Genomic DNA, 24,868 nt, shown 5'->3' with positions numbered 1-24,868 from the left:
CTTCGGTTTCCTCCCACACTCCAAAGCCCTACAGGTATGTAGGTAAATTGGCTTGGTAAATGTAAAAAGAAACTGTCCCTAGTGTGTGTAGGATAGTGTTAATGTGCAGGGATCACTGGTCAGTATGGACCCAGTGGGCCGAAGGACCTGTTTCCACCTGTATCTCCATACTAAACTAAGCTAAAAGATAGCATGCGGCTGAAAACAATGGACAGAAAATGACTCTATCTACACTTCACGCTGCTTCGGCAAGGCTGCCAGTATAATCAAGGACCGGTCTCACCCTTGCCAGAATGGACAGAAAATGACTCTATCTACACTTCACGCTGCTTCGGCAAGAGTTACAAGTGTGAAAATGCACACGTCTAGATTCAGGAACAGTTTCTTCCCAGCCGTTATCAGTCTGTAACACTCTACAGAAAACAATCCAGGTTTGTCTAATATCTCCTTATAGCTAATACTCTCTAATCCAACAGCCTCCTGGTAAACATCTTCAATTTTAGTCTCTCCTGAGGATAATTCTTGCTTGCCTCCATTTCACCTGTGTTAATATTGTCAACAGGCTCTATTTGTGGCCTGTTAACTCACTCCCAAATGATCCTCGAATTCTATCCCTGTCTCTTCCTTTTCCTCATTCACTGTTTCATTTAGCAAACAATCATATATTTGAGTGAAGTTTTCGTTAATGCTTTTCGTGTTCCATTTTTGTATTTCCATCAATAGTCTCATCAATAGACATCTTTGTGTTGTCAGCTGGTTTATCCAATAAAGTACTTGATTTATCAGAAGGTAACTAACTGATCAATGAAAGGAATGTCCTCTCGCTTCACAACTCATAGCTCTTCAATCCTTCTGTCTCACACCTTCTGTCTTTTCATCTGGCATTTATCCACCTTCAGCCTATCAACCCCCCCCCCCCCACCTCACCTGTCTCAACCTATTATCTGCCAGTCTTTGCCTTGCCCCTCCTCTCACACAGCTTTCTTCTCCCTCTTCCAGCAATCAGTCTGAAGAGGCGTCCTGACCTGAAACATTACCTATCCAGGTTCTCCAGGGATGCTGCCTGACCCATTGAGTTACTCCAACATTTGGTGTCTTTTGTAATGAAAGGAATGAAGTTATTTATTTGACTTTCACTGAAACATTACTCTGTGTAGATCATGATCATAAGAGATAAGAGTAGAATTAGGCCAATTGGCCCATCGTCTACACCATTCACTCATGGCTGATCTATCTCTCCCTCCTAAACACATTCTCCTGCCTTCTCCCCATAACCTCTCACACCCATACTAATCAAGAATCTAATCTAACCCTATGCCTTACATATTTCCACTGACATTGCCTCCAAAGCCTTCTGGGACAAAGAATTCCACAGATTCACCAACCTCTGACTAAAGAAATTCCTCCTCATCTCCTTCCTAAAGGAATGTCCTTTAATTCTGAGGCTATAACCTCTCGTCCTAGACTCTCCCACTAGTGGAAACATTCTCTCCGCATCCTCTCTATCCAAGCCTTTCACTATTCTGTATGTTTCAATGAGGTCATTCTTCTAAACTCTAGTGAATAGAGGCCCAGTGCCGTTAAACGCTGATCATATGTTAACCTACTCATTCCTGGGATAATTCTTGTAAACCTCCTCTGGACCCTCTCCAGAGCCAGCACATCCTACCTCAGATAAGGTGCCTAAAATTGCTCAAATATTCCAAATGTGGCCTGACCAGCGTCTTAGAAAACCTCAGCATTACATCCCTGTTTTTGTATATTAGCCCTCTCGAGATAAATGCTAGCATTGCGTTTGCTTTCTTCAACCTCTGTAACGTGTACCTTCCTACCACTTCCAGATATTTGCTCAGCCTGTCACTGGTGTCTTGTTTAACCCTCGAGAGTGATTTAAATTTAATCACCTAGCCATAGTCTCCACGCACTTGCTACCTTTACGAGACATAATTTTCAAAACTCACTCAACAACTGCTGCATTCATTACCTCTGCAATTAACTTCTCCAGTCTTTTCGTATGACAATGGTATCACTGGGAAAGACACAAATAGGGCAATACAGTGGTACTGCTGTCTCACAGTGCCAGAGACTTTGATACCATTCTGATCTCAGGTGCTATCCGTGCGGAATTTGTATGTTCTCCCTTTCGAAGAGATCCCCCTCCCCTCCCCCCACTTACCATCAACAACAACATAGTCACATTTGTGGAGTCATTTAAGTTTCTTGGAACCATCATCTGCAGGGACCTTAAATGGGGGGCCACCATCGACTCCACAGTCAAAAAGGCCCAACAGAGGATGTACTTCCTGCGGCAACTGAAGAAAAACAATCTGCCACAGGCAATGATGGTCCAATTCTATACTGCTATCATTGAGTCCGTCCTCACCTTCTCCATCATGGTCTGGTTTGGCTCAGCCGCCAAGCACGACATCAGGAGGCTGCAACGGATCGTTTGCACAGCTGAGAAGGTTGTTGGCTGCAACCTTCCCCCCCATTGACGAACTGTACACTGCAAGGGCCAGGAAGCGAGCTGGCAAGATCATCTCTGACCCCTCTCACCCTGGCCACAAACTCTTCGAAGTACTTCCCTCTGGAAGGCGACTCCGGACTGTCAAAGCAGCCACAGCCAGACATAAAAACAGCTTCTTTCCACGAGTGATAGTTCTACTCAATAACCAAAGTCTGTAGTCTCTTTTTTGCTCTGGTTTATTTTCACCCACATGTTTAGATCGTAATGTTGTATCCTTATTGTTTTGATGTGATTATGCTTTATTCGTAATTGTTAACTGTGTTGTCATTTGCGAGCGGAGCACCAAGGCACATTCCTTGTATATGCATACTTGGCCAATAAACTTATTCATTCATTCATTCATTCATTCATTCATGACCATGCGGATTTCCTCCGGGTGCTCTGGTTTCCTCGCACATCCAAAAAAGACGTGTGGGTTTGTAAGTTAATTAACCTCTGTAAATTGACCATAGTGTGCAGGGAGTCTATGTAAAAGTGGGATAACATGGAAATAGTACGAATGGGTGATTGATGGTCGGTGAGGACTCGGTGGTCGAAGGGCCTGTTTTCATGCTGTATCTCTAAACTAAACGAAATATTTGCTTAGGATTAATTCTCATAGCCTTACCTTTACTTGCTGTAACTTCGCAAGTGTATCGTTGGGGGAGTCCAGAACCAGGGGTCACAGCTTAAAGATAAGGGGGAAGTCTTTTAGGACCGAGATGAGAAAACATTTCTTCACACAGAGAGTGGTGAGTCTGTGGAATTCTCTGCCACAGAAGGTAGTTGAGGCCAGTTCATTGGCTATATTTAAGAGGGAGTTAGATGTGGCCCTTTTTGCTAAAGGGATCAGGGGGTATGGAGAGAAGGCAGGTACAGGCTACTGAGCTGAATGATCAGCCATGATCATATTGAATGGCGGTGCAGGCTCGAAGGGCCGAATGGCCTACTCCTGCACCTATTTTCTATGTTTCTATGTATCCTATGACCCACCCAGATTTACAGCTGCTCTTCTGGAAAACTCAATCATCTCACTCCTGCTCACCTTCCTCTCGGAATGTCTTTCCAATCTTGCAATTTTGAAGTAATCTCCTCAAAATCCCATACTTTTCATCCATGTATTCAGTCACCCATTTCTCATCTTTTCATCAACTGTGATGATGCACTTCTCCTTTTTTGATGCCTCTTCAATGTTTTGTTGCACTTAAGTCGTGATGCAAATGCGAGTTGTTATTCGGTGCATAATATTTACACAACGTGTTTTACAGACTTTGTGTAGATGGTTACTGACGGTCCGGAAGAACTACAGGACGGTTCTCTACCACAATTGGCGACACGCATTCAACGTTTCTCAATTCATGTTTGCGATGCTGACAGTAAGTATTCTCAGTGATGGGATGATGTACCTGCTCGAAACACAAACGGCTATATACGACCCATGCCACTAATCTGAACAAAATAGAACAGATGCTGGAAGTAAGATCCAAGCAATGGTGTTTTTTTAGGAAAGAGAAACAGAGTGAGCCTTTTGGACCAGAGATCTTCATCAAAACAAGTTATTCAGTTTTATGTAGAATGCAAAGTGCTGGAGTAACTTAGCGGGTCATGCAGCATCTCTGGAGGACATTGATAGTCAATGTTTTGGGTCAGGACTATTCTTAGACTTTAAAAGTTTTCTTAGCTTTAATTTTATCATTGTTCACTTAGTTACGTTTTACTTTAAATCATTGTAAGAAAATTAATAGCACAACCACATGAATTGGGTGGGACAGTGGCACAGCTGGCAGAACTTCTGCCTCACAGTACCAGTAACCCGCGTTCAATCCTGACCTCGAATGCTGGTGCTGTCTGTGTGGAGTTTGCACCTTTGACTGCATGGGTTTCCTCCGGGTTCTCCGTTTTCCTCCCACATCCCAAAGACATGCGGGTTTGTAAGTTTTTTTGGCTGCTGTAAATTGCCGCTAGTGTGTAGGGATGGGAAAGTGGGATAACATAGTACTAGTGTGAAGGGGTGAGCGATGGTCGGCATGGACCCGGTGGGCCAAATGGCTTGTTTCCATGCTGTATCTCTAAATTAAACTATACTAAACTTTGAATGGTATTTTAACATTTTGGTATACTAACTAAGTTTATATATTTGGAACTGTGAGTGAATAGGTATGTCCCTTTGCCAGATGATACTCTACAGGGGCTAGAATGTTTATAATAAGTTTATAACTGGAAGGAATAATGAATACACATACACTTCTAAATTTTATCAGAAAAAAGTCTTATGAAAGCTGAAGATCCATTGATATTTTGAGGCAGTTGATAACTTAAATAGTTATTCATAAAATAATTCTTCAAATGCAGATGTTTCTTACAATAGAGAAAGGAATCTTAAATTATTTAATGAAAGATTTGCAACAAGTTTACTCAATGCAATAATCAATTTTTGGACCAACCTTAGAAACTGGAGGAGATCAAATGACAAGTGTGGAGGACAGAGGTAGGTATTCTGTAGCTCTCTTTAACAAAACAAAATAAACAGTCCATCCATTCAATATTAAGTACAAAATTGATTGCTAGCAAATCTAGGTTTCTAAAAAACGTTGTTATTGTACATATAGTTCAGAGAGAAAAATCAAAAGTTGATATCTTTGATCCACACTTATCACAAATGGATTGCACTCGCACATAATCGTTCAAATCCTGGAGAGCAACGTAACCCAAAACTGCCTCCAATGTCCACAATCGCTCTGGTCCTGGTTCAATCCATCAATGTGATTGTTCATGAAACCCAATTATTTCTATTATCCCTCTCAGGACGTCACAGTGTGCTGAGAGTGCACAAAATAACTATATTTGTACTGTTACTCCATCTGAAGAAGTCCAGAACAGGTGGTAAAAATGTCCATATAAGAGATAGGCAACAAATGATTACGATGAGGAGAAATCCCTTGACTTATAGACTGTACAACTTGGGAATTCTCAAGATGTAGAAACAAACAGACTTGCTTAGTGCAGCTACTGAATCTATCCTTCTGCTTGGAAATTGAGAGAGAAAAAACAATGATTGAGCTCATTGCTAATCCCAGTTAAAGAACATATGTGGATCAGCATCTCTGCAAAAGCAGCAGCTAGGAAACAGTGATAAACATATTCGCTGCCATGGAGAAAATTGTGTTCATTTCTCAGTTGGATCTTTTTCTTAGAAGCTTTTGATTCCGGGCCAAATGAAGGCATGTTTTGATCAAGATGACAACTAAAATATCTCTTTCAGATTCTGGCTGAACAGGCAATACAACACAAATTTCCACGAAGACAATGAATCCAAGCTGCAAAGCCAACTGTTAATAATATAATTTACTTTCAGTTGTGTGTTCATAACAAGAGCAAAGAAGAAGGTGACATTAATCAGTGGGACCAAGGCAAAGAAAAGGAGCCCAGAGCAATGAGAAAAGGAGGGAAAGGAATTGATGCTGAGTGGGATGAAAGTGATGATGGGATGAGGCATCGAATGCAGGGACAACACACATACACCACATAAGTGGTGGCTTCAAGAAGCATTAACCACGTGATCTCCTCTGTCCAACCTGCCTGCACTCTTTCTCCACTGCCCTTGTAATGACCAGTCAGCTGGTCAGCTGTTACCCATGTCGGGGTGGTGCGGCCTGAAACTGGACCTTCTGGACCCGGCCTGGGTGCTCCCTCAGTGTTGCCTTGACGTCAGTCCAAGTGTTCCCGTACCACTCCCTTGGTAGTTCCCCATTTTCAGTCTGGGTGCTGTCGCTAAAGTGCCGGTCACTGGAGATTGCTGGCGACTAAGGATCTGGCTAGCTGAGCTTTTACTGTCAATATGGAAGGTGGTTACATAAAATAAGGGCCACCATGGTTGGGATACAGAATTGGTTGAAGGGCAGAAAATAAAATAGTTGGTTTTCAAGTTGATAAGATGTTATTAATAAGGTGCCTAGGGAATCAGCAACGGACCAGTAATTTACAGTAATGACTTGGATGAAACAAGAGAATTACATATCTGGGTCAAGTAGAAATGGAAGTTCTGAAAAGGATGCAAGGTTTGCAAATGGACATAGGCACTCAAGTGAATAATGTGGACAGATGTGGGGTTATGCGCTTTGATAGGAAGAACACAGAGAGCGAATTTCAAAGTGTGAGGAGCCCTTAAAAGGCAAATATACAAGAGGAATTTTGATGTATTGATTGAAGAAATGCTGAAAAGTAATCTCACAGGATAACAAGCAACAGGAAGACTAAATGCATTTTTGCAAAGATTTTTAACTGCAGAATTAAGGAAGGTGGTTATACAGGAGATAGATATAAAAATAGAAATCTAGTTTAGGATGTGACTAAAGAGATATGACAAACAGCATCTCTGGAGAGAAGGAATGGGTGACGTTTCGGGTCGAGACCCTTCGTCCACGCCGACCATCGATCACCCATTCACACTTGTTCTATATTATCCCACTTCCACATCCACTCGCTACACAATAGGACCAATTTATAGAGGCTAATTAACCTACATGCTCCCAGAGGAGGGGAGTTGAGAACCTGAGGACACAGCCTTGGATAGAATGGATATAGAGAGAAAGTTTCCACAAATGGCAGAGTCTAGGATCAGAGGTCAAAGCTTTAGAATTAAAGTACATTCCTTTATGAAGGAGATGAGAAGGAATTTCTTTAGTTAGAGGGTGGTGAATTTGTGGAATTCTTTGCCACAGAAGGCTGTGCAGGCCAAGTCAATGGATATTTTAAAGGCAGAGATAGATTCTTGATTAGTACAAAGAAACCCCACGCAGTCACAGGGGGAACGTACAACCTTCGTACAGACAGCACCCATAGTCAGGATTGAACCTGGATCTCTGGCAGAGTAAGGCAGCAATTCTATCGCTGTGTCACCGTGCTGCCCCTGATAGTGCATCGAGGTCTCTGTAAAATTGTCCCCAGTGCATAGGAAGTGGATGAGAAAGTGGGATAACATGGAGTGAGTTGTGAACAGATGATCGATGGTCGGCGTGGACTCAGTTGGCTGAAGAGCCTGTTTGCATCATATATCTCTGAACTAAACAAAACTAGTTGCTGTTCCTGATCCAGGTTTAACTGGTGCCTAAAAACTGGTTCCATTAACACTTGTTCTAATTGAGCATTATCCATAGGGTCACAATGATAACATACAAACTCCGTACAGACAGAACCCCATAGTCAGGATCGAACCTGATGCTGTGAGGCAGCAACTCAACCGCTGTGCCACTGTGCTGCCTCTAATTACTGCGAACACCCACTGTCCCTTCCTATGCATTTGTCGCAGTTTATTAATGTTTCATTAAGATTCCAGTTAGCATCTAAAAACAAATCAGCACATTCTTTAAAAAATAAATTAAACCTTTTAAAAAGTGATCATAGAACAAAAATCAGCATGGTAAGGATTATTGCAGAATATGTCGCATAAATCCTATCAAATAAAAGTTGGTGTAGAGACCTCAGCAGACTGAGCAGAGTTTAATTTTTAAATCAGTTTGTGCTGCTAACAAATTGCTTTGTGCCTTCCTTGCTAACTCATAATAACTACATTTAACATCTCATTATTTCTTTAGCTGTGAGTGTTGAGGAAACAGAATTACTTGCAGGATAAACCACTGAATGTTGGGCAAAGAGATCAAGGCTGTACTGTCACTGAGGAGACTTATTGATGTTCTTGATGAACAGAACACTTGCTTCCCTCACTGTTTTTACAACCCAAACCAAAACCTGTTTACTTCCAACACTGGCCATAAAATATGAACAGTGATTGATCATTTTCACTGTCTAATGAAATGAAAAATGTTCACTGGATCTGCAACATTCTAATACCCTGATCTACTGAGAAAAGGTTCTTTCCGTGTGGGTGTTTTTTTACTTTAGACTAGAGATACAACAAGGAAACGGACCCTTTGGCCCACCGAGTCCATGCCGACCATCAATCACCCCATGCACTCACGCTATCCTACACACTAGGGACAATTTACAATTTTACCGAAGCCAATTAACCTACAAACCTGTACGTCTTTTGGAGTGAAGGAGGAAACTGGAGTACCTGGAGAAAACCCACGTGGTCACAGAGAGAATGTACAGAGAGCACCTGTAGTCAGGATCGAACCCGGGTCTCAGGCGCTGCAAGGCAGCAACTGTACCGCTGCGCCACTGTGCCGCCATGTTGGAGGGAAATTCTGTGGTCCTAAAGAGGAATAGAAATCTGCAAAATATTTTAACTAATCTCCTTAAATGTTTGGTTCGGCAATGAAATTTGACTGTTTTTTAAAAGATTATTGCCAATTGTTTGCACTGTGCATTGTTTCTTGATTAATTCCAGGCTGTAATTCATTTCCACCACATTTATCACACCACACAAATTGATGTCTTTTAAGAAGCTGAACAGGTAAAACTGTTTCGCCGAACACTTGCACTCAGTCCGCCAAGGTCTACCAGATCTCCCAGTGGCTAACCATTTTACCTCCCTCCCTATTCCCACATTGTCCTGGGCCTCCTCCATTGCCAGAGTGAGGCCACACACAACTGGAGGAAAAGCACCACAAATTCCACTTGGGCAACTTACAATCAAACATCTTTCTCTCCCACACCTCCTTTCCTTTGTGCCCCACTTAGACTCACACCTATTTTTCCACTCCTCTTCCCCTTCTCTCTCCATCTACATTCCATCTTCTGGCTTCACAATTTGTAACTTTTCAATCCTTTGTCTCACAACTTCTGTTTTTTCATCTTTAGACTTTAGAGATACAGCGTGGAAACAAACCCTTCGGCTGTGTCTCAATCCAATCTTCCTCTCCACACTTAACATTTTGTTACTAATTTATATTTCCTTTCTCCAACTCTGCTGTTCATTTTACAACAGTTAAAACTTCAGGAAGTAGTTTTTTTCCCCATTTACCAAAGTCCCGATTGCCTTGCGTGCCCGCTTCTACCTACCGAAACTTGTGGAAGTTAAATGGGCAAGACAAGGCCTCTGGTCTCTGGAAAAGGGTAACTCTCATCAAAGAGCTTATGACTAATATCCAGCTTGATGTGGTCTTTAATTCCAATGGGGCGCCTCTGTTACTGTCATGGTTTTAATCAAGGTTTCAATTACTATAGTTTTACCTCAATATTCTGCATTAAACTAACATTTTGTAGAGATGTAAGCATAAAGTCTTCAAACACCCTTCCTGACTCTTGTGGAGAATTTCAAAACATTGGCTTCACCCAAAGCTGTCCAGTATATACAGGAATTTAAATGCATAGAGCGGCATGGTGGCGCAGCGGTAGAGTTGTTGCCTTACAGCGCCAGATATTCAGATTTGATCCCAGCTATGGGTGCTGCTGTATAGAGTTTGCACATTCTCACCGTGACCACGTAGGTTTTCTCCGGGTGCTCCGGTTTCCTCCCACATTCCAAAGACGTGCAGCTATGTAGGTTAGTTGGCTTCTGAAAATTGCCCCTAGGATGTGGGATAAAACTAGTGTAGAGGTTATCCTGGTCGGCGGGTAGTCGGTGGGCCGAAGAGCCTGTTTCCTTGTTGTATCTCTAAACTACACTAAGCATGATTAATCAGTATTTGAATAACAAATATGACAAACAATGCAAAATATGTGACTCATGTTTTGGTAATCTAGAATACTTGCTTCAAGTCTTTTCTTGCTGTTTATTTAAGAGAATTTACAACTCTTTAGAGCTGCACCTGGTGTATAAATATAACAGAATATTAAAGCCCACATAAAGATGGAGCTGTGAGCCAAATTTATTGTAATTAGATTTACTAGAGACAATTTTTTTTTCCTCCAATTGAGCTCACTTTAAACCTTGGTGGGTTAAAGACCTGGATAGAGTCAATGTGGAGAGGATGTTTCCACTAGTGGGAGAGTCTAGGATCAGAGGCCATAGTCTCAGAATAAAAGGATGCACCTTTAGAAAGGAGATAAGGAGGAATTTTCTTAGTCGCGAATCTGTGGAATTCATTGCCACAGAAGTGTGTGGAGGCCGTCAATGGATATTTTTAAGGCGGAGAATGATAGATTCTTGGTCAGTTTGGGTGTCAGGGGTTATGGGAAGAAGGCAAGAGAATGGGGCTGAGTGGGAAACATAGATCAGCCATGATTAAATAACAGAGTAGACTTGATCGGCCAAATGGCCTAATTCTGCTCCTATAAATATGAACCAAAAACAAAGATAGACACAAAGTGCTGGAGTAACTCAGCAGCTCAGGTAGCATCAATGGAGAAAAAGGATTGGTGACGTTCTGGGTCAGGACCATTCTTCACGTTGAAAATAGAGGGGAGGGAACTGGAGGTGAGAAAAGGCCAGAACAAATCAGGATCCGCAACAGGTGACTAAAGAAGGGTGGAGCCCATAATGGCCCCTTGTTGGCTGGGGAAGAGGAGATAGCGAAGAGATGCAAGGATGCAAACAGAGGAACTAGTAGGACAACTAGGGGGGAAGAGAGAGATTGCAGAGGTGACCAACAATGTTAACAGGCATGGACTTTGTATATATTTTTGTTTTGCCAGACTGCCAATTTTCAGGAAATTCTAACAGACACAGAAGTTCTTGGTCTAATGGTAGGCTGCCTGTGTCACGACTTGGATCACAGAGGCACTAACAATGCTTTCCAAGAAAAGTAAGTACTAACTGCACTCTTACCTCTTACTAATAATCTTTTTTCATAACTAAGTTGTCCAACTCTGTTGCAACCACACAAAATAATCCAAAAGTAACTTTACTCTGCTTTATTCAGTTTTGTTTTCTAATGCTCTAAGTTAGTTTATAATAAATAATGATAACTTCAGTAATGAAATTGGCAAATTGAATGAAGAATTCCTGCCCAATTGTATTATAATATACTTTGGAGAAGAAGATTTTGTAGGTGCAACATTATTTTCAGATAACTTACCAGATAATGTTTCTGGGATTTAGTATGCGTGGAGAAAGTGTGTGTGTGCGTGTTTGTGTGTGTGTGTGTGTGTGTGTATGTATGTGGAGAAAGTGAGTGTGTGTGTGAGTGTGTGAGAAAGTGAGTGTGTGTGTATGTGTGGAGAAATTGCGCGTGGAGGAAATGAGTATATGGAGAAAGTGAGTGTGAGCGTTTGGAGAAAGTGTGTGTTTATGTGCGTGCGCGCGTGTATCTGTTTGCCTCTATGTGTGGAATAAGGAGAGGTGGGGGGAGATTCAGAGGGGACATAGAGGTGCCTGTGTAGTGTGGAGACCCGTGGAAACTCCGTGGGCACAACTGCCATTTTCAGCATCGGTCTCTCTTGGCCTTTATGCGATCACAGACATTCCCTTTGTTTTAATCTTAAGAACCATCTGTAATTGCAGATGGTTGGAATCGTAGGCAAACCATGGTGCTCAATTAGCACATGTGGGTGGCACCACTTCTTAATTTATGCTAACAAATGTAAGAAACAATTAGCAAACATGATAGTAAAATGAACTCCATAGGATTACTTCTAGAATTGAGAAAATGTTTAACTTTGATTGTGTGGTGTATTTTGGGTGAAATGTTGAAAATATATTTTGCTTCCTCTAGGAGTGGCTCAGCCTTGGCACAGTTGTACGGCACTTCTGCTACTTTAGAACTTCATCATTTTAATCATGCAGTAATGATTCTTCAGAGTGAGGTAACGAAGCCTGGTTATTTCTTCTCAATCATTAATCCCAATAAAAGGTTTGGAGACACAATATGGAAACAGGTCCTTCAGCCCACCAAGTCTGCTCCGACCAGCGATCACCCATACGCTAGTTCTATCCTAAACACTAGAGACAATTTGCAGAAGCCAATTAACCTACAAACTTGCACACCTTTAGAGTGTGGGAGGAAACCGGAGCAACCGAAGAAAACCCACGTGGTTACAGGGAGAATGTACAAGCTCTATACAGACAGCACCCGTAGTCAAGATCGAACCCGGGTCTCTGGCGCTGTGAGGCATCAACTCTACCACTGCGACACCGTGCTGTCTATGTAAAAAAAATAGATCTCTGCAGGTGGTACTGCTGAGTGCTGATGAGAGTGAAAGTAAGGTCAAAGCTAGATACAGGGACTCTTTCCACGCTGTTTCTCTAAACTAAACTAAACTAAACTAAACTAAACTAAACTAAACTAAACTAAGAAAGGACTTGGGGTTTTTGGAGCAAATGCCATGTGCAAAATGAACCCTGACAAATCTCGATACAGGCTGTATTGGGTTTCAGCCAACAAACAAATTTTGTATTAATTGATTTTGTACGAGAACAAACAAGGGCGGCAGGGTAGTGTAGGGGTAGAGTTACTGCATTACAGCACCAAAGACCCAGGTTTGATCCTGACTACAGGTGCTGTGTGTACGGAGTTTGTACATTCTCTCTGTTCCCCAGGTGATCCGGTTTCCTCCCACACTCCAAAGACGTAGAGGTTTGTAGGTTAATTGGTTTCGGTAAAGATTGTAAATTGTCCCTAATGTGTAGGAGTGTGTTAGTGTACGGGATGGTCGCTGGTTAGCGCGGACTCAGTGGGCCGAAGAGCCTGTTTCCACGCTGTATCTCTAAACTAAATTAAACTAAACATTGAAAAACATTTGTATGGGTACAAGGATAGGAAAGGTTTTGATGGATGAGGGCCAAACATAAGCAAATGGGACTAGATTTGATGAGACATCTTGGTTGACATGGCTGAGTTGGGCCGAAAGGCCTGTTTCCATGCTGCCTGACTATGACTCCATAGGAAGGAACTGCAGATGCTGGTTTACACCAAAGATAGACACAAAATGCTGGACTATCTCAGCAGGACAGGGTCTGAAGAAGGGTCTCAACCTAAAACGTCACCCATTCCTTCTCTCCAGAGATGCTGCCTGTCCTGCTGAGTTACTCCGGCATTTTGTGTCTATGATTCTAATAAATTTGACAAATGATAGTTTGTTGGGAAATTCACGCTGACACAGCACAATGTGTTTTTTTAAGGCTGGAATGAATGAGACGCATTTCTACCTCAGAAGAGACAGTGGTCCCCACCACATATAAGCAAATTTAGCACTAACTCCAGAATCCTGAAAATGAAAGTGTTTTTTTTGCTGAGCAATTTAATACCAAGTCAGAAAAAAAAATCCATTAATTTAAGTTGGTATGTCAGAGATGCCCTAAGAGATTGGCGGTGGAAGATCCAGCACAAAGTGAAATGATGCTAAACAGAGCAGTAGATTTTTGAATCAGCGGTGCAAGCTGAGCAATAATTGGGGCACTGGAAGAGGCCTAAGCTTCTTTGGCCTTAGGAAAGGAATGATAAAGGGGAGTCCACTTCTGACCATGTTGTCCGGTGAGATCAGGTTTGAACCAAATAACCATGTATTCTTTAGAAAGAGAAACTAGATGGCTCCAAGCACAGAAGGAACTGCATCCAGCTCAGTCGGAAGAGGAGAGAAAGTGTACAAATAGTTCTACGAGTTAATTCCAAAGCACATCACGAGGCTGAATGCAATGATTGATTTACGGCACAGTGGCACAGCTGGTCGAGCTACTGCCTCACAGCACCCAGAGATCTGAGTTCGATCCTGACCTCAGATGTTGTCTGTATGGAGTTTGCACGTCGTCCCTGTGAATGTGTGGGCTTCCTCCGGGTGCTCTGGTTTCCTGCCACATGCCAAAGACGTGAGGGATTGTGGGTTAATTGGCCTCTGTAAATTACCCCTAGTGAGGAATGGGAGAGTAAGTGAGATAACAGAGAACCAATGTAAATGGGTGATAAATGGTCAGGAGATAGACACAAAATGGTGGAGTCAAAATGGTGGATCAGCGGGTCAGGCAACTTCTCTGGAGAAAAGAAATAGGTGACTTTTTGGGTTGGAGCCCTCCTTCAGATCAATGGTTGGCGTGGATTCAGTTGGCTGAAGGGCCTATTTTATGCAATAACAAACCAACCTAAACATTAATATTATGAAAGAGATGAAAGAGAATGCTCCAAATGGCATTATTTGGAAAATAATTTGGAAATAAAATGTAGAATTACCTTCCAGCTTTTGCAGGTTTTGTAGGCTTTGCTTCAGTTCTTAGATTACAATATTTATAAGTTGTTGTACTGGCAAGTTCCAAATGAAAGTCTCAGGTTGTTAATTCAGTTTAATGCTAATTCTATTTACCTGGAAGAAGGTCGCTGCACTTGGATAATTAGGTAGAAGAAATATGAACATTCGCTGGTTCAGTTGGCTGAAGATAGAACAAGTTAAGACAAATTCAGTCAGCTGCAGATCAGATGAATAGATGAAAACTTCATTAGACCTAACGCTCTAAGCTTATGGTACAGCAATCATGTGTTTCACATTCAGATCCAACCCCTGCACCTCAATGCACATGTTACAACTCCAATTTATCTTAGACACAAGTAACTGCAGATGCTGGTTTACAAAAATAGGCACACGGTGCTTGAGTAACTATAGGGTGGCACAGTGGTGTAGCTGGTAGAGCTGCTGCCTCACAGCGCCAGAGACCCTATTTTGATCCTGAACTCGGGTGCTGTCTGTGTGGAGTTTGCACGTTCTGCCTGTGACGGCATAGGTTTCCTCTGGGTGCTCCGGTTTCCACCCACATCCCAAAGACGTGCATGTTTGTAGGTTAATTAACCTCTGTAAATTGCCCCTAGTGTGTGGGGAGTGGATGCGAAAGTGGGATAACATAGAACTAGTGTCAACGGGTGATCAATTGTCATCAGGGACGTGGTGGGCCGAAGAACTTGTTTGCATGCTGTATCTCTAATATAAACACACCATGTCAGGCAGCATTTGTGGATAGGCGACGTTTCAGGTCTGGACACTTCTTCAGACTGTCTGTAGCATCTCCAGAGATGTCTGACACACTGAGTAACTCTAGCATTTGCACACAAAAGGACACAAAGTGCTGGAATAACAGCAGGTCAGGTAGCATCCCTGGGGAACATGGATAGATGACGTTTCAGGTCAAGAACCTCCTTCTGACATCCGCATTAAGCAGCATCGGCAGTTCTTTGTTTCTGCAGCACTTTGTATATATTTATTTCCCCCATTTATTTTAAATGAGTATTTTGTACTGTCTCTTACAGATGCAAAACATTACAGAATACTGCATTTCAATAGATTTACTTTGGTAAATATGAATACAAAAGAATGTTTCGAAAGAAAAATCACTCATTGCAGGCAAAAGTCCACACAGAAACCATAAAAGTAACAAGAAAGGATGTGGTGATGCTACAGATATGGAAAACTTGTCTACTATCTTTCGTATAACACTGTTTGCATTTTAATGATGTTGCCTTTGCCCTTCCTTCCGTGTTTGTACTGGAGAGTCTGCAAGAGGTCACTTTGAAAATGTTGTACCATTTCAAAGGATTGCAGATTGGAAATGTTTCCAGACATTGAGAAAAAACACTGTCATGTATTATCCCTTTGTAAATGTGCACTTTGAAACACTGTTGAGATTAATATTTTAAATTAAAACATTTCAATATCAATTAATTGTTAATAAATAGTTTCAGTTACAGTTAGAGATGAAAGGCTTTGTTGTTAGCTTAGAATTTGTATTAATCCTTTCAGGCACTGAAGACATGGGCCAGGAAGATAATGAGCAGAAACCAATGAAAGCTGTTCTGGTGATGTGGTTGTGATTCCACATTACTTTTATGTAGCAAGTCTAGGCAGTATTGGATCATAAACCATCAATCTCCAAATTGCTTTAAAATTCTAGTATGCCTTATGGTGCCAACTCTTACCCAAGTCAAAATGAACACAACTTGAAAGGACAGGTCATAGAGTCATAGAGTGACACAGCATGGAAACAGGCCTTATGGATCAACTTACCCATGCCGAGCAACATACCCCATCTACACTAGTCCTATCTGCACCCGTTTGGCCAATATCCCTCTCAACCTTTCCTATCCATGTACCTTAAAAGTTAAAAACTTTTTAAAAAGGTGTTTGACTAAATATCGCATTGGGGAAAATAATAGAAAAGATGCTGAAAAAAAACTCGATGTGCTGGAGTAACTCAGCAGTGCTAGAGTAATTCAGCAGGTCTAGCAACATTTTTGGAGAACATGGTTAGGTGATGTATCATTTCGGAACCCTTCTTCAGACTGATTGCAGTAAAGGGGAAGTTGGTGAACTAACTGGAGGCAAAGATGTGTAGGAATGAATTGCAGATGCTGGTTTATACTGAAGATAGACACAAAATGGTCTATCAGTAGGTCTTTTGAGAAAAGGAATAGATGATATTTTGGGTTGGAACCCTTCTTCAGACCCAATTATTTCGTTTAGTTTAGAGATACAGCATGAAAACAGGCCCTTTGGCCCACGCCAATCAACGATTCCTGCACACTAACACTACCCTACACACACTAGGAACAATTTACAATTTTTACCAGCCAATTATCCTACAACCTGTACATCTTTGGAGTGTGCGAGGAAACCAGAGCACCCGGAGATAATCCCCACAGGTCATGGGGAGAACGTACAAACTCCGTACAGACAACACCCGTAGTCAGGATTGAACCTGGGTCTCTGGCGCTGTAAGGTAGCAACTCTACAGTTGTGCCACCGTACCACCCCTAATTGGAAGCAGAGATATTTGCAAATTAATTCTGAAGCACCTAGTGAGTTTAATTTCCATTCAGTTCAGGGTATGTTACATCCAATAAATGAACCTGGTATCTAAAAGTGAGGAAGGACATAGGACTCATTTCAAGGGCTCAAAGAGCTCAATGATCCTGATCTGTTGCAGGTCCAGCAGGCCATGAAAATAGCTACGTCTAGTTTAGAGATGCAGCGTGGAAGCAGGCCCTTCTGCCCACCGAGTCCACGCCCACCATCAATCACCAGCTCACTAGTCTGTGTTATCCTACTTTCACAACTTGCACACTAAGGGCAACTTACAGAAGCCAATTAACCAACAAACCTGCATGTCTTTGGAGTGTGGGATGAAACTGGAGCACCAGGAGCAAACCCACACGGTCACGGGGAGAACGTACAAACTCCATACAGATAGCACCCGTGGTCTGGATCGAACCCGGGTCTCTGGAGCTGTAAAGCAGCAACTCCACCGTGCCACCCACTGCGAATGCTCCAGGGGCCAGCAGAGACACCATGGGCTGAATAGCCTCCTCCCGTACCATAAGGAAATATGCCAAACCTAAAATAATCTTTCACCTTGTATTTGGTTTGACACTTTTTGATAATATGCATAAATTTTGAAACTTGCTTTGTTCTCTCCCCTTCATTACAGGGACATAATATATTTGCAAGTCTTTCCTCCAAAGTATACGGTGACATCATGCAGCTTCTGAAGCAGTCAATACTGTCCACGGACCTGACACTCTACTTTGAGTAGGTTCTCATTCATTTGTGATTTCATTGCAAGATTGTATTTACCTGTGGAAAAATAATAATTCCACAAAATGTCTTCACAGTAACTAAAATGTACTGATTTCAATTTATTGGATGCTGGTTGGAATTAGTGAACAGTGGAGCAAGTTTAACCCTGGCCGATGTTTACAGCTCTTCATGAAATTCCAGATCACCATTTACAAGTTAGAATTATCTTTAAAATAAATGTCACAGACGCTTTAACCTCTCCCCGAATTGCAAGTCGATCTGCTTCCACACAAAATCCATTTTAACATCAGAAATACAACAAACGTTTATCAAATTATAAATCACAGACTTTGAAGCTCATGTAAATACAAAAGTGCAAACATTGGGAAAGATATTTATATTACTTTCTATTACAAAAAACAAAAGCTTGCTGATGTTGTAAATTTGAAACAAAAGCATAAAATACTGGCCATAGCAGGTCAAGCAATATTTCTGAATAGGAAGGAATTGCAAGTGCTGGTTTACACCGAAGATATATGCAACATGCTGGAGTAATTCAGCAGGTCAGACAGCATCTTTGGAGAAAAGGAATAGGTGACGTTTCAGGTTGAGACCCTTCTTCAGGGTCTAAAGCACATTCGGTGCTCCCGATGTGGCCTCCATCACATCAGCGGGACTAGGCGTTGACTAGAGACCGTTTCGCTTGACACTAATACTCGGCCTGCCAAGGCCTACTGGGTCTCTTGGTTGCTAACTATTTTTTCTCCCCTTCCCATTCACATACTAACCTTTTTGTCCTGGGCCTCCTCCAGTGCCAGAGTGAGGCCACATGCAAACTGGTGGAGCAGCACTTCATATTTGCTTGAAAGCTTACAACCCAATGGTATGAACATAGAATTCTCCAATTTTAGATAACTAACCAAACAACACCCCCCCCCCCCCCTCTTCCCGGTGCCTCACATGGATGCGCACCCCTTTCTCCCTATCCTCTTCCCACCTCCCCTCCCCCATCCCTTTCCACCTATATTCCTTTGGCTTCACATTTCATGCCCCTTCTCTCTTTATTTCCTTATTTCACCACCTGTTGTCTTATCATCTCTGGCCTCCGTCCAACTATCTGCCAATCAGAACCCCTCTCACCTGTATCCACCTATCACTTGCCAGACTTTGTCCCACCCCCACCTCTTTTCCATCTTTCTCCCCCCCCCCCCCCCAGTGCTATCAGGCCAAAGAAGGGTACCGATTCATCCACATTCTCCAGAGATGCTGCCTGACCCGCTGAGTTCCTCCGGCACTATGTATCTTTTTTTGTAAACCAGCATCTGCAGTTCCTTGTATCTCCATTTTAACAGCTAATGTTTTCACTTGAATGCTTAGCTATGGAGAGAAGCTGAGGCGAGGACAACCGTATTCTCCATGCAAGCAACTGATGCCGAACCAATGTATCACAATGGTTCAAATATCTTTTGTAAAAAATTCCCTCTAATGATAAAATCAAGAATTTCAAGTGCTAGTTTCATCAGATCATTAAAACTGACAAAAATATCCGCCTTCTAGAGGTGCAAAGTCATGCAAAAGGTCTCTGAAAGCACTAATGCGGGTTAGATTTGGTGTCAATATTCCAGCAGTGAATTAGACTAAACGAGTTATGTATCTATATCACGTGGTCGTTGTATAACATGGACATCAAAATCAGTCTCCGAGATGCTGTAAGAACACAAGGCCTTCTCTTCCAAGCACTGAAGTGGAAAATATTTAAAGTGACTAAATTCGCGCAAACAAACCAAACATTTGTGAAATTATCATTTGTTTTAAGTAAAACAAGGTCAAAGAAAATCAGATCAATATCTCATTAGCATAAGTGCTTCCAACCATGAAGCGAGAAATGAAAAGAAAATCTAAATTAAATTAAATTAAACGCTAACATGGTTGAATTTAAATGGTTTTATTATCCAAGGTTTAGTGGTTTACTGAAGCTATGGATTTTTTTTACAGTCACACTACCACTTACACCATCTACACCCTCAATTTATTATCTAACTGACCAATCGTAGTTATACAGCGTGGAAACAGGCCCTTCGGCCCAACTTGCCCACACCGACCAACATGTCCCATTTACACTAGTTCCACCTGCCTGTATTTGGCCCATACCCCTCTAAACCTGTCCTATCCATGTACCTGTCTAAATGTTTTTTAAATGTTGCGATAGTCCCAGCCTCAACTACCTCCACTGGCAGCCCATTCCACACATCCACCACCCTTTGTGTGAAAAAGCTACCCTTCAGATTCCTATTAAATTGTTTCCCCTTCACCTTAAACCTATGTCCACCTGGTTTTTAAATGAATACTTTGATCAATGGACTTCCCAATGCAAAATGAAGTAATTGGGAGAAAAATGTCTCCAGTCCTACATTTTGGCAAATTATTTGTGGCCGGTTATCAATGGCCACTTATTTCACACTGGTCCAACCTTGACTGTGTCTTTAAAATTGGGGCTTGAAAAATCAGACGCAATAACCAATAAGTAAACCCCATCTGTCCTTATCCAACCTTCAAGGAGGGCCATCCTTTTAAATCTTACTTTATGCCTGTAGTTACAATGTTAATTATGTCCACATTTACAAATAATGCAAAGCTATCAGGACTCATTTCAGCTCTTAGGCATACATTGAAGTATTTATAGCTTGCACTGAATAACGCTATTTATTCTGGCCACTAGCTCTCACTGGGTGGCTAACTGCGAGTTTAGCATTATTTGTAGATGTGGATATAACTAAAATTGCAAGTACAGGCATAAAGTAAGGTTTAAAAGGATGGCCCTCCTTGAATAATGTATAAGGACAGATGGGGTTTACTTATTGGTAATTGTGTCTGATCTTAATGAGAGATAGTGGCACCCAAATCGAAGAGTAAGTGTGATGAGGGAGAGCAGGCATTTTATCCCAATGGATAATCCCACTGATAGCACAGGATTAGTTGTTGCTTTAAACATATGGATTGTTCTTGTAGTTGTCTATTAAAATCTACCTGCAGTGTTTGTCTAGGATGGTTAAATAATGAATTCTCAAAGTAATCAAATGCTGGGAATCAATTTGGAATGCTTGACCTCAGAGAAAACAAAAGAGTTTGCTTGTTTGGGAAAGTTACACGTTCAGGCAATTTGCTGTGAATCGTGCATTAAAATGTCAACTTAGCTTCAAAAGCTTTGGATTCTATGGATGGATTACATATTGATTCTACAATTTTGCATTGTTTTTATGATATTAAACATCCATAATGAAAGCATAAGGACATAGAAGAGGCGATCAAAGAATCATTGCTTTCTCATTTGCCAATTAAAACAAAACTAATAAGATTTACATTTTTTTAAAGTATTGGATGAACTTGCGGTGGTTTGGCCAGATAGCTTGTGTTTGGCCAGATAGCTTGTGATACAGTTCTACATGCAACATTTTTAAACGTTTAAGGAGTAAGAAGATTAAGTCATGGAGCATTTATTTGTTAGAAAACGAGGGCTTGCTGTGTCAACATAATGACGTTTCATAAATTCATAAGTCATACAGTAGGAGCAGAATTTGGCCATTCAGCCCTTCGAGTCTACTCCGTCATTCAATCATGGCTGATCTATTTTTCCCTCCTAACCCTATTCTCCTGCCTTCTCCCCGTAACCTGTGACACCCTTACTGATCAAGAACCTGTCAATCTCCACTTTAAAAATACCCAATGACTTGGCCTTCACAGCCTCTGTGGCAATGAATTCCACAGATTCACCACCCTCTAACTAAAGAAATTTCTCCTCATCTCCCCACCTTAAATGTTTACACATTACACCATAATCATTGATTAGTATGGGTGTCAAGTGTTATGGGGAGAAGGCATGAGAATGGGGTTGAGAGGGAAAGATAGATCAGCCATGATTGAATGGCGGTGTCGACTTGATTGCCCGTAAGGCTTAATTCTGCTCCTATAACTTATGAACACCAAGATTTTTAGGAGTGGACAAGGTGAACACAAATCTCAATAAGATTGGGACATGGACAGGACAGTCCAAAATAAAACCAACATAGAGACATGGATTACACTGCACATAAACAGGCCCTTCAGCCCAACACGTCCATGCCGACCAAGATGCCCTATCTAAGTTAGTCCCATTTGATACAAATCTCTTTTAGGCTTTGCTATCCATGTATCTGTCCATATTATTTTGCATGCTGTTAAGGTATCTGCCTAAATTACCTCCTCTGGCAGCTTGTTCCATATACCCATATAGTAAAAACGTTGCTCCTCAGGTTTGTATTAAATCCTGCTCCCCTTACCTGAAACATATGTCCTCTTGTTTTTGATTCCCCTACCCTGGGTAACAGATTATTTGCATTCACCCTTATGATACACCTTATGATTTATGGCACCTCTATAAGTTTACCCCTCAGCCTCTTGCGCTCCAAGGAATAAAGTCCAGGTCTGCCCAACCTCTCTCTATATACCTCTTCCCCTCAAGTGCTGGCAACACTTAAGGTAAGGGTGTCAAAGGTTATGGGGAGAAGGCAGAGTGGGGTTATGAGGGAAAAATAGATTGATTGAATGGTGGAGTAGACTTGATAGGCCGAATGGCCTAATTCTGCTACTCTGACATATGAACATAAACATAGTTGTAAATGCCCGATATGAAAATAAGGACAAACTCAATGATAAGGTGCTATTTGTTGGGAAGGAAAATATCCAAAACAACAGTGCAATTGTTAATAGAAAAAATAATTGGACACTGTCTAAAATGCCTTGCTGTTGCAATGTGTAAGATCATGAGAGGAATAGATTTGGTAAATGCACAGAATCTTTTACCCAGAGTAGGGAATTTAAAAAACAGAGGACATAGGTTTAAGGTGAGCCTGAACGATTTAATAGGAACCTGAGGGACAACTTTTTTACACAAAGAGTGGTAGGTATAAATGAGCTGCCAGAGGAGGTAGTTGGAGCAGGTACTAGCACAACATTTAAAAAACATTTGGACAGGGACATGGATAGGAAAGGTTTAGGGGGATATGGGCCAAACGAAGGTAGGTGGGACTAGTGTAGATGGAGCATGTTGGTCAGCATGGGCAAATTGGACCAATGGGCCTGTTTTCATGCTGTATTATTCTATGACTCAATAATTCACTATTAATCCTCTGGGTACTCCAGGTTTTGATCAATCTTATCTCGGTTAAGAGACAGGTTGAAAGAAATAGGCAAATGAACTGAGACACCGAGGTATTAACGGAATTCTCTTTCACCAAGTTGAAACAGCATTTTACAGTAAAAAAACCCCAAACATAATGCTGAAATCTATTCCAGAAATCAGTGAAATTCTCTTCCTCCCAGGATATAGAGAAGCAAAAAGTGCTTTGACCATGCAACAACCAACACTAAAATCACTATTGGTTGCTGTGAAAAAGGTCCCATCCAACCCCAAGCTGAATATAAAGGAGAACAACATGATTGATCCTGAATGCTAGAGGAAGATACGACAAACAAAAACTTGATAAGGAAGAGGTTTCAGGGAGTAAATGAGACCTGTCAGAGGAACAGCGCAGAGGAATAACATGGTGAATAAAAATAAAGGTTAAACAATATTCTCAAATGCTGCAGGACAATATAATAAGAGGGTTTGCTCCATGTTATGAAAGGCAAATGTAGGACAGATGTCAAGGAGTATTTCTTTACGCAGAATGTGATGAACGTTCAGTGGAGCAATAACTGAGGTCAGTTGTCTGAAAGATATAGCTGAAATGAATAAGCGGCCAGTAATGATCACGTGGGCCTTTTCCATCAAAATGGGTTCCTTTCCTGGCTTTTTCTTGAAACAAAAGTCAGACCAATTAGGAGAACAAAAAATGTGAACACTGTTTTCGACATTTCCATTTGTTTGTAAAAGGCCATTTGTTAGAGTCCAGCACTTGTTCCAAAATGCCAACATCAGTTCGAAAGGATGGGAACGGTGGAACATGCAAACTAGTAGGAATCAGGAGTACCGATACCAGGCTGGTATCAATAGTAACACTAATTCATTACAAAAGCTTGGGATTGAAGTCCACACTGAACATACTGCATACAATCAGCAGGCCAGGCAGCCTCTGTGGAGAAAGACAAGGAACATACTGCATACAATCAGCAGGCCAGGCAGCCTCTGTGGAGAAAGACAAGGAAACTGTCTTCCTCATTGTGAAAATGCCTGCCTGATCTGCTGAGTTCTTCCAACATTTTCATTCTTTATTTCAGATTTCTATGAAGCAATGAAATTCTAATTTGTACTGAAAATTGCAAACATTTCTATGTGTAGTATTCAGATATTTTATCATTTGGTATTGTTACATGTTATTCTTGTCACATTTATTGAGATACCGTGAAAAAAAATGTTTGCATGCCATACATGAGTACCTCGGGTAGTGAAAAAGAGAAAATAAACATAGTGTAGAATATAGAGTTAAAGCTGCATAGAAAGTGCAGATAAAAATGTGCAAGGGTTGCGATGAGGTAGACTGGAAGATCAGTCATTCATCCTTAGCATATCAGAATCTGATATCAGTGGACAGGAAGCTATTCCTGAATGTGGTGGCGTGTGCTTTCAAACTTTTGTAACTTCTTCCTGACAGAAAAGAGGAAAAGATGGAATGGTCAGGGTGTGAGTGGTCCCTTGATCATGTTGTCTGCTTTTCCGAGGCAGTGTAATGCACAGATGGAGTCGATTGGGACGAGGTGGGGTTGGGTAGAAGAGGATGAGGCTAGTGTGGCCATTAAGGTGGGCATGATGGACTGGGCTGAGTTCACAGCTCTCCACAAGCTCTTGAGGTCTTGGGCAGTGCATCTGGACCGGATTCTTTCCATGATGCTTCTGAAGAATTGGGTAAGACTCATTGGAAACATGCTGAATTTTCTTAACCATCTGAGCAAGTAGAGATTGGATTAAGGTGAATTGTTGGTGATGTTTACACCTAGGAACTTGAAGCTCTCAACCATCTCCACCATAGCCCTATTGATATCGACTGGGGCATG

General features: G+C 41.6%; 1 protein-coding gene across 2 annotated transcripts in view; it reads left to right on the top strand.

The window, feature by feature from the left end:
* The window catches only part of pde11a (phosphodiesterase 11a), a 160,359-nt gene that overhangs the window by 111,415 nt on the left and 24,076 nt on the right, over positions 1 to 24,868 (top strand). For both annotated transcript variants that reach the window (XM_078403998.1, XM_078403999.1), the window contains exons 12-15: positions 3,775 to 3,882; positions 11,045 to 11,154; positions 12,064 to 12,154; positions 17,751 to 17,851. In XM_078403998.1, coding sequence (XP_078260124.1) covers positions 3,775 to 3,882; positions 11,045 to 11,154; positions 12,064 to 12,154; positions 17,751 to 17,851 — 410 coding nt within the window. The remainder of the gene's footprint in view (positions 1 to 3,774; positions 3,883 to 11,044; positions 11,155 to 12,063; positions 12,155 to 17,750; positions 17,852 to 24,868) is intronic.

The sequence above is a fragment of the Rhinoraja longicauda genome, chromosome 8, assembly GCF_053455715.1.
Source record: "Rhinoraja longicauda isolate Sanriku21f chromosome 8, sRhiLon1.1, whole genome shotgun sequence".
Taxonomy (NCBI): domain Eukaryota; kingdom Metazoa; phylum Chordata; class Chondrichthyes; order Rajiformes; family Arhynchobatidae; genus Rhinoraja; species Rhinoraja longicauda.
This window is presented reverse-complemented; position numbering and strand designations above follow the sequence as displayed.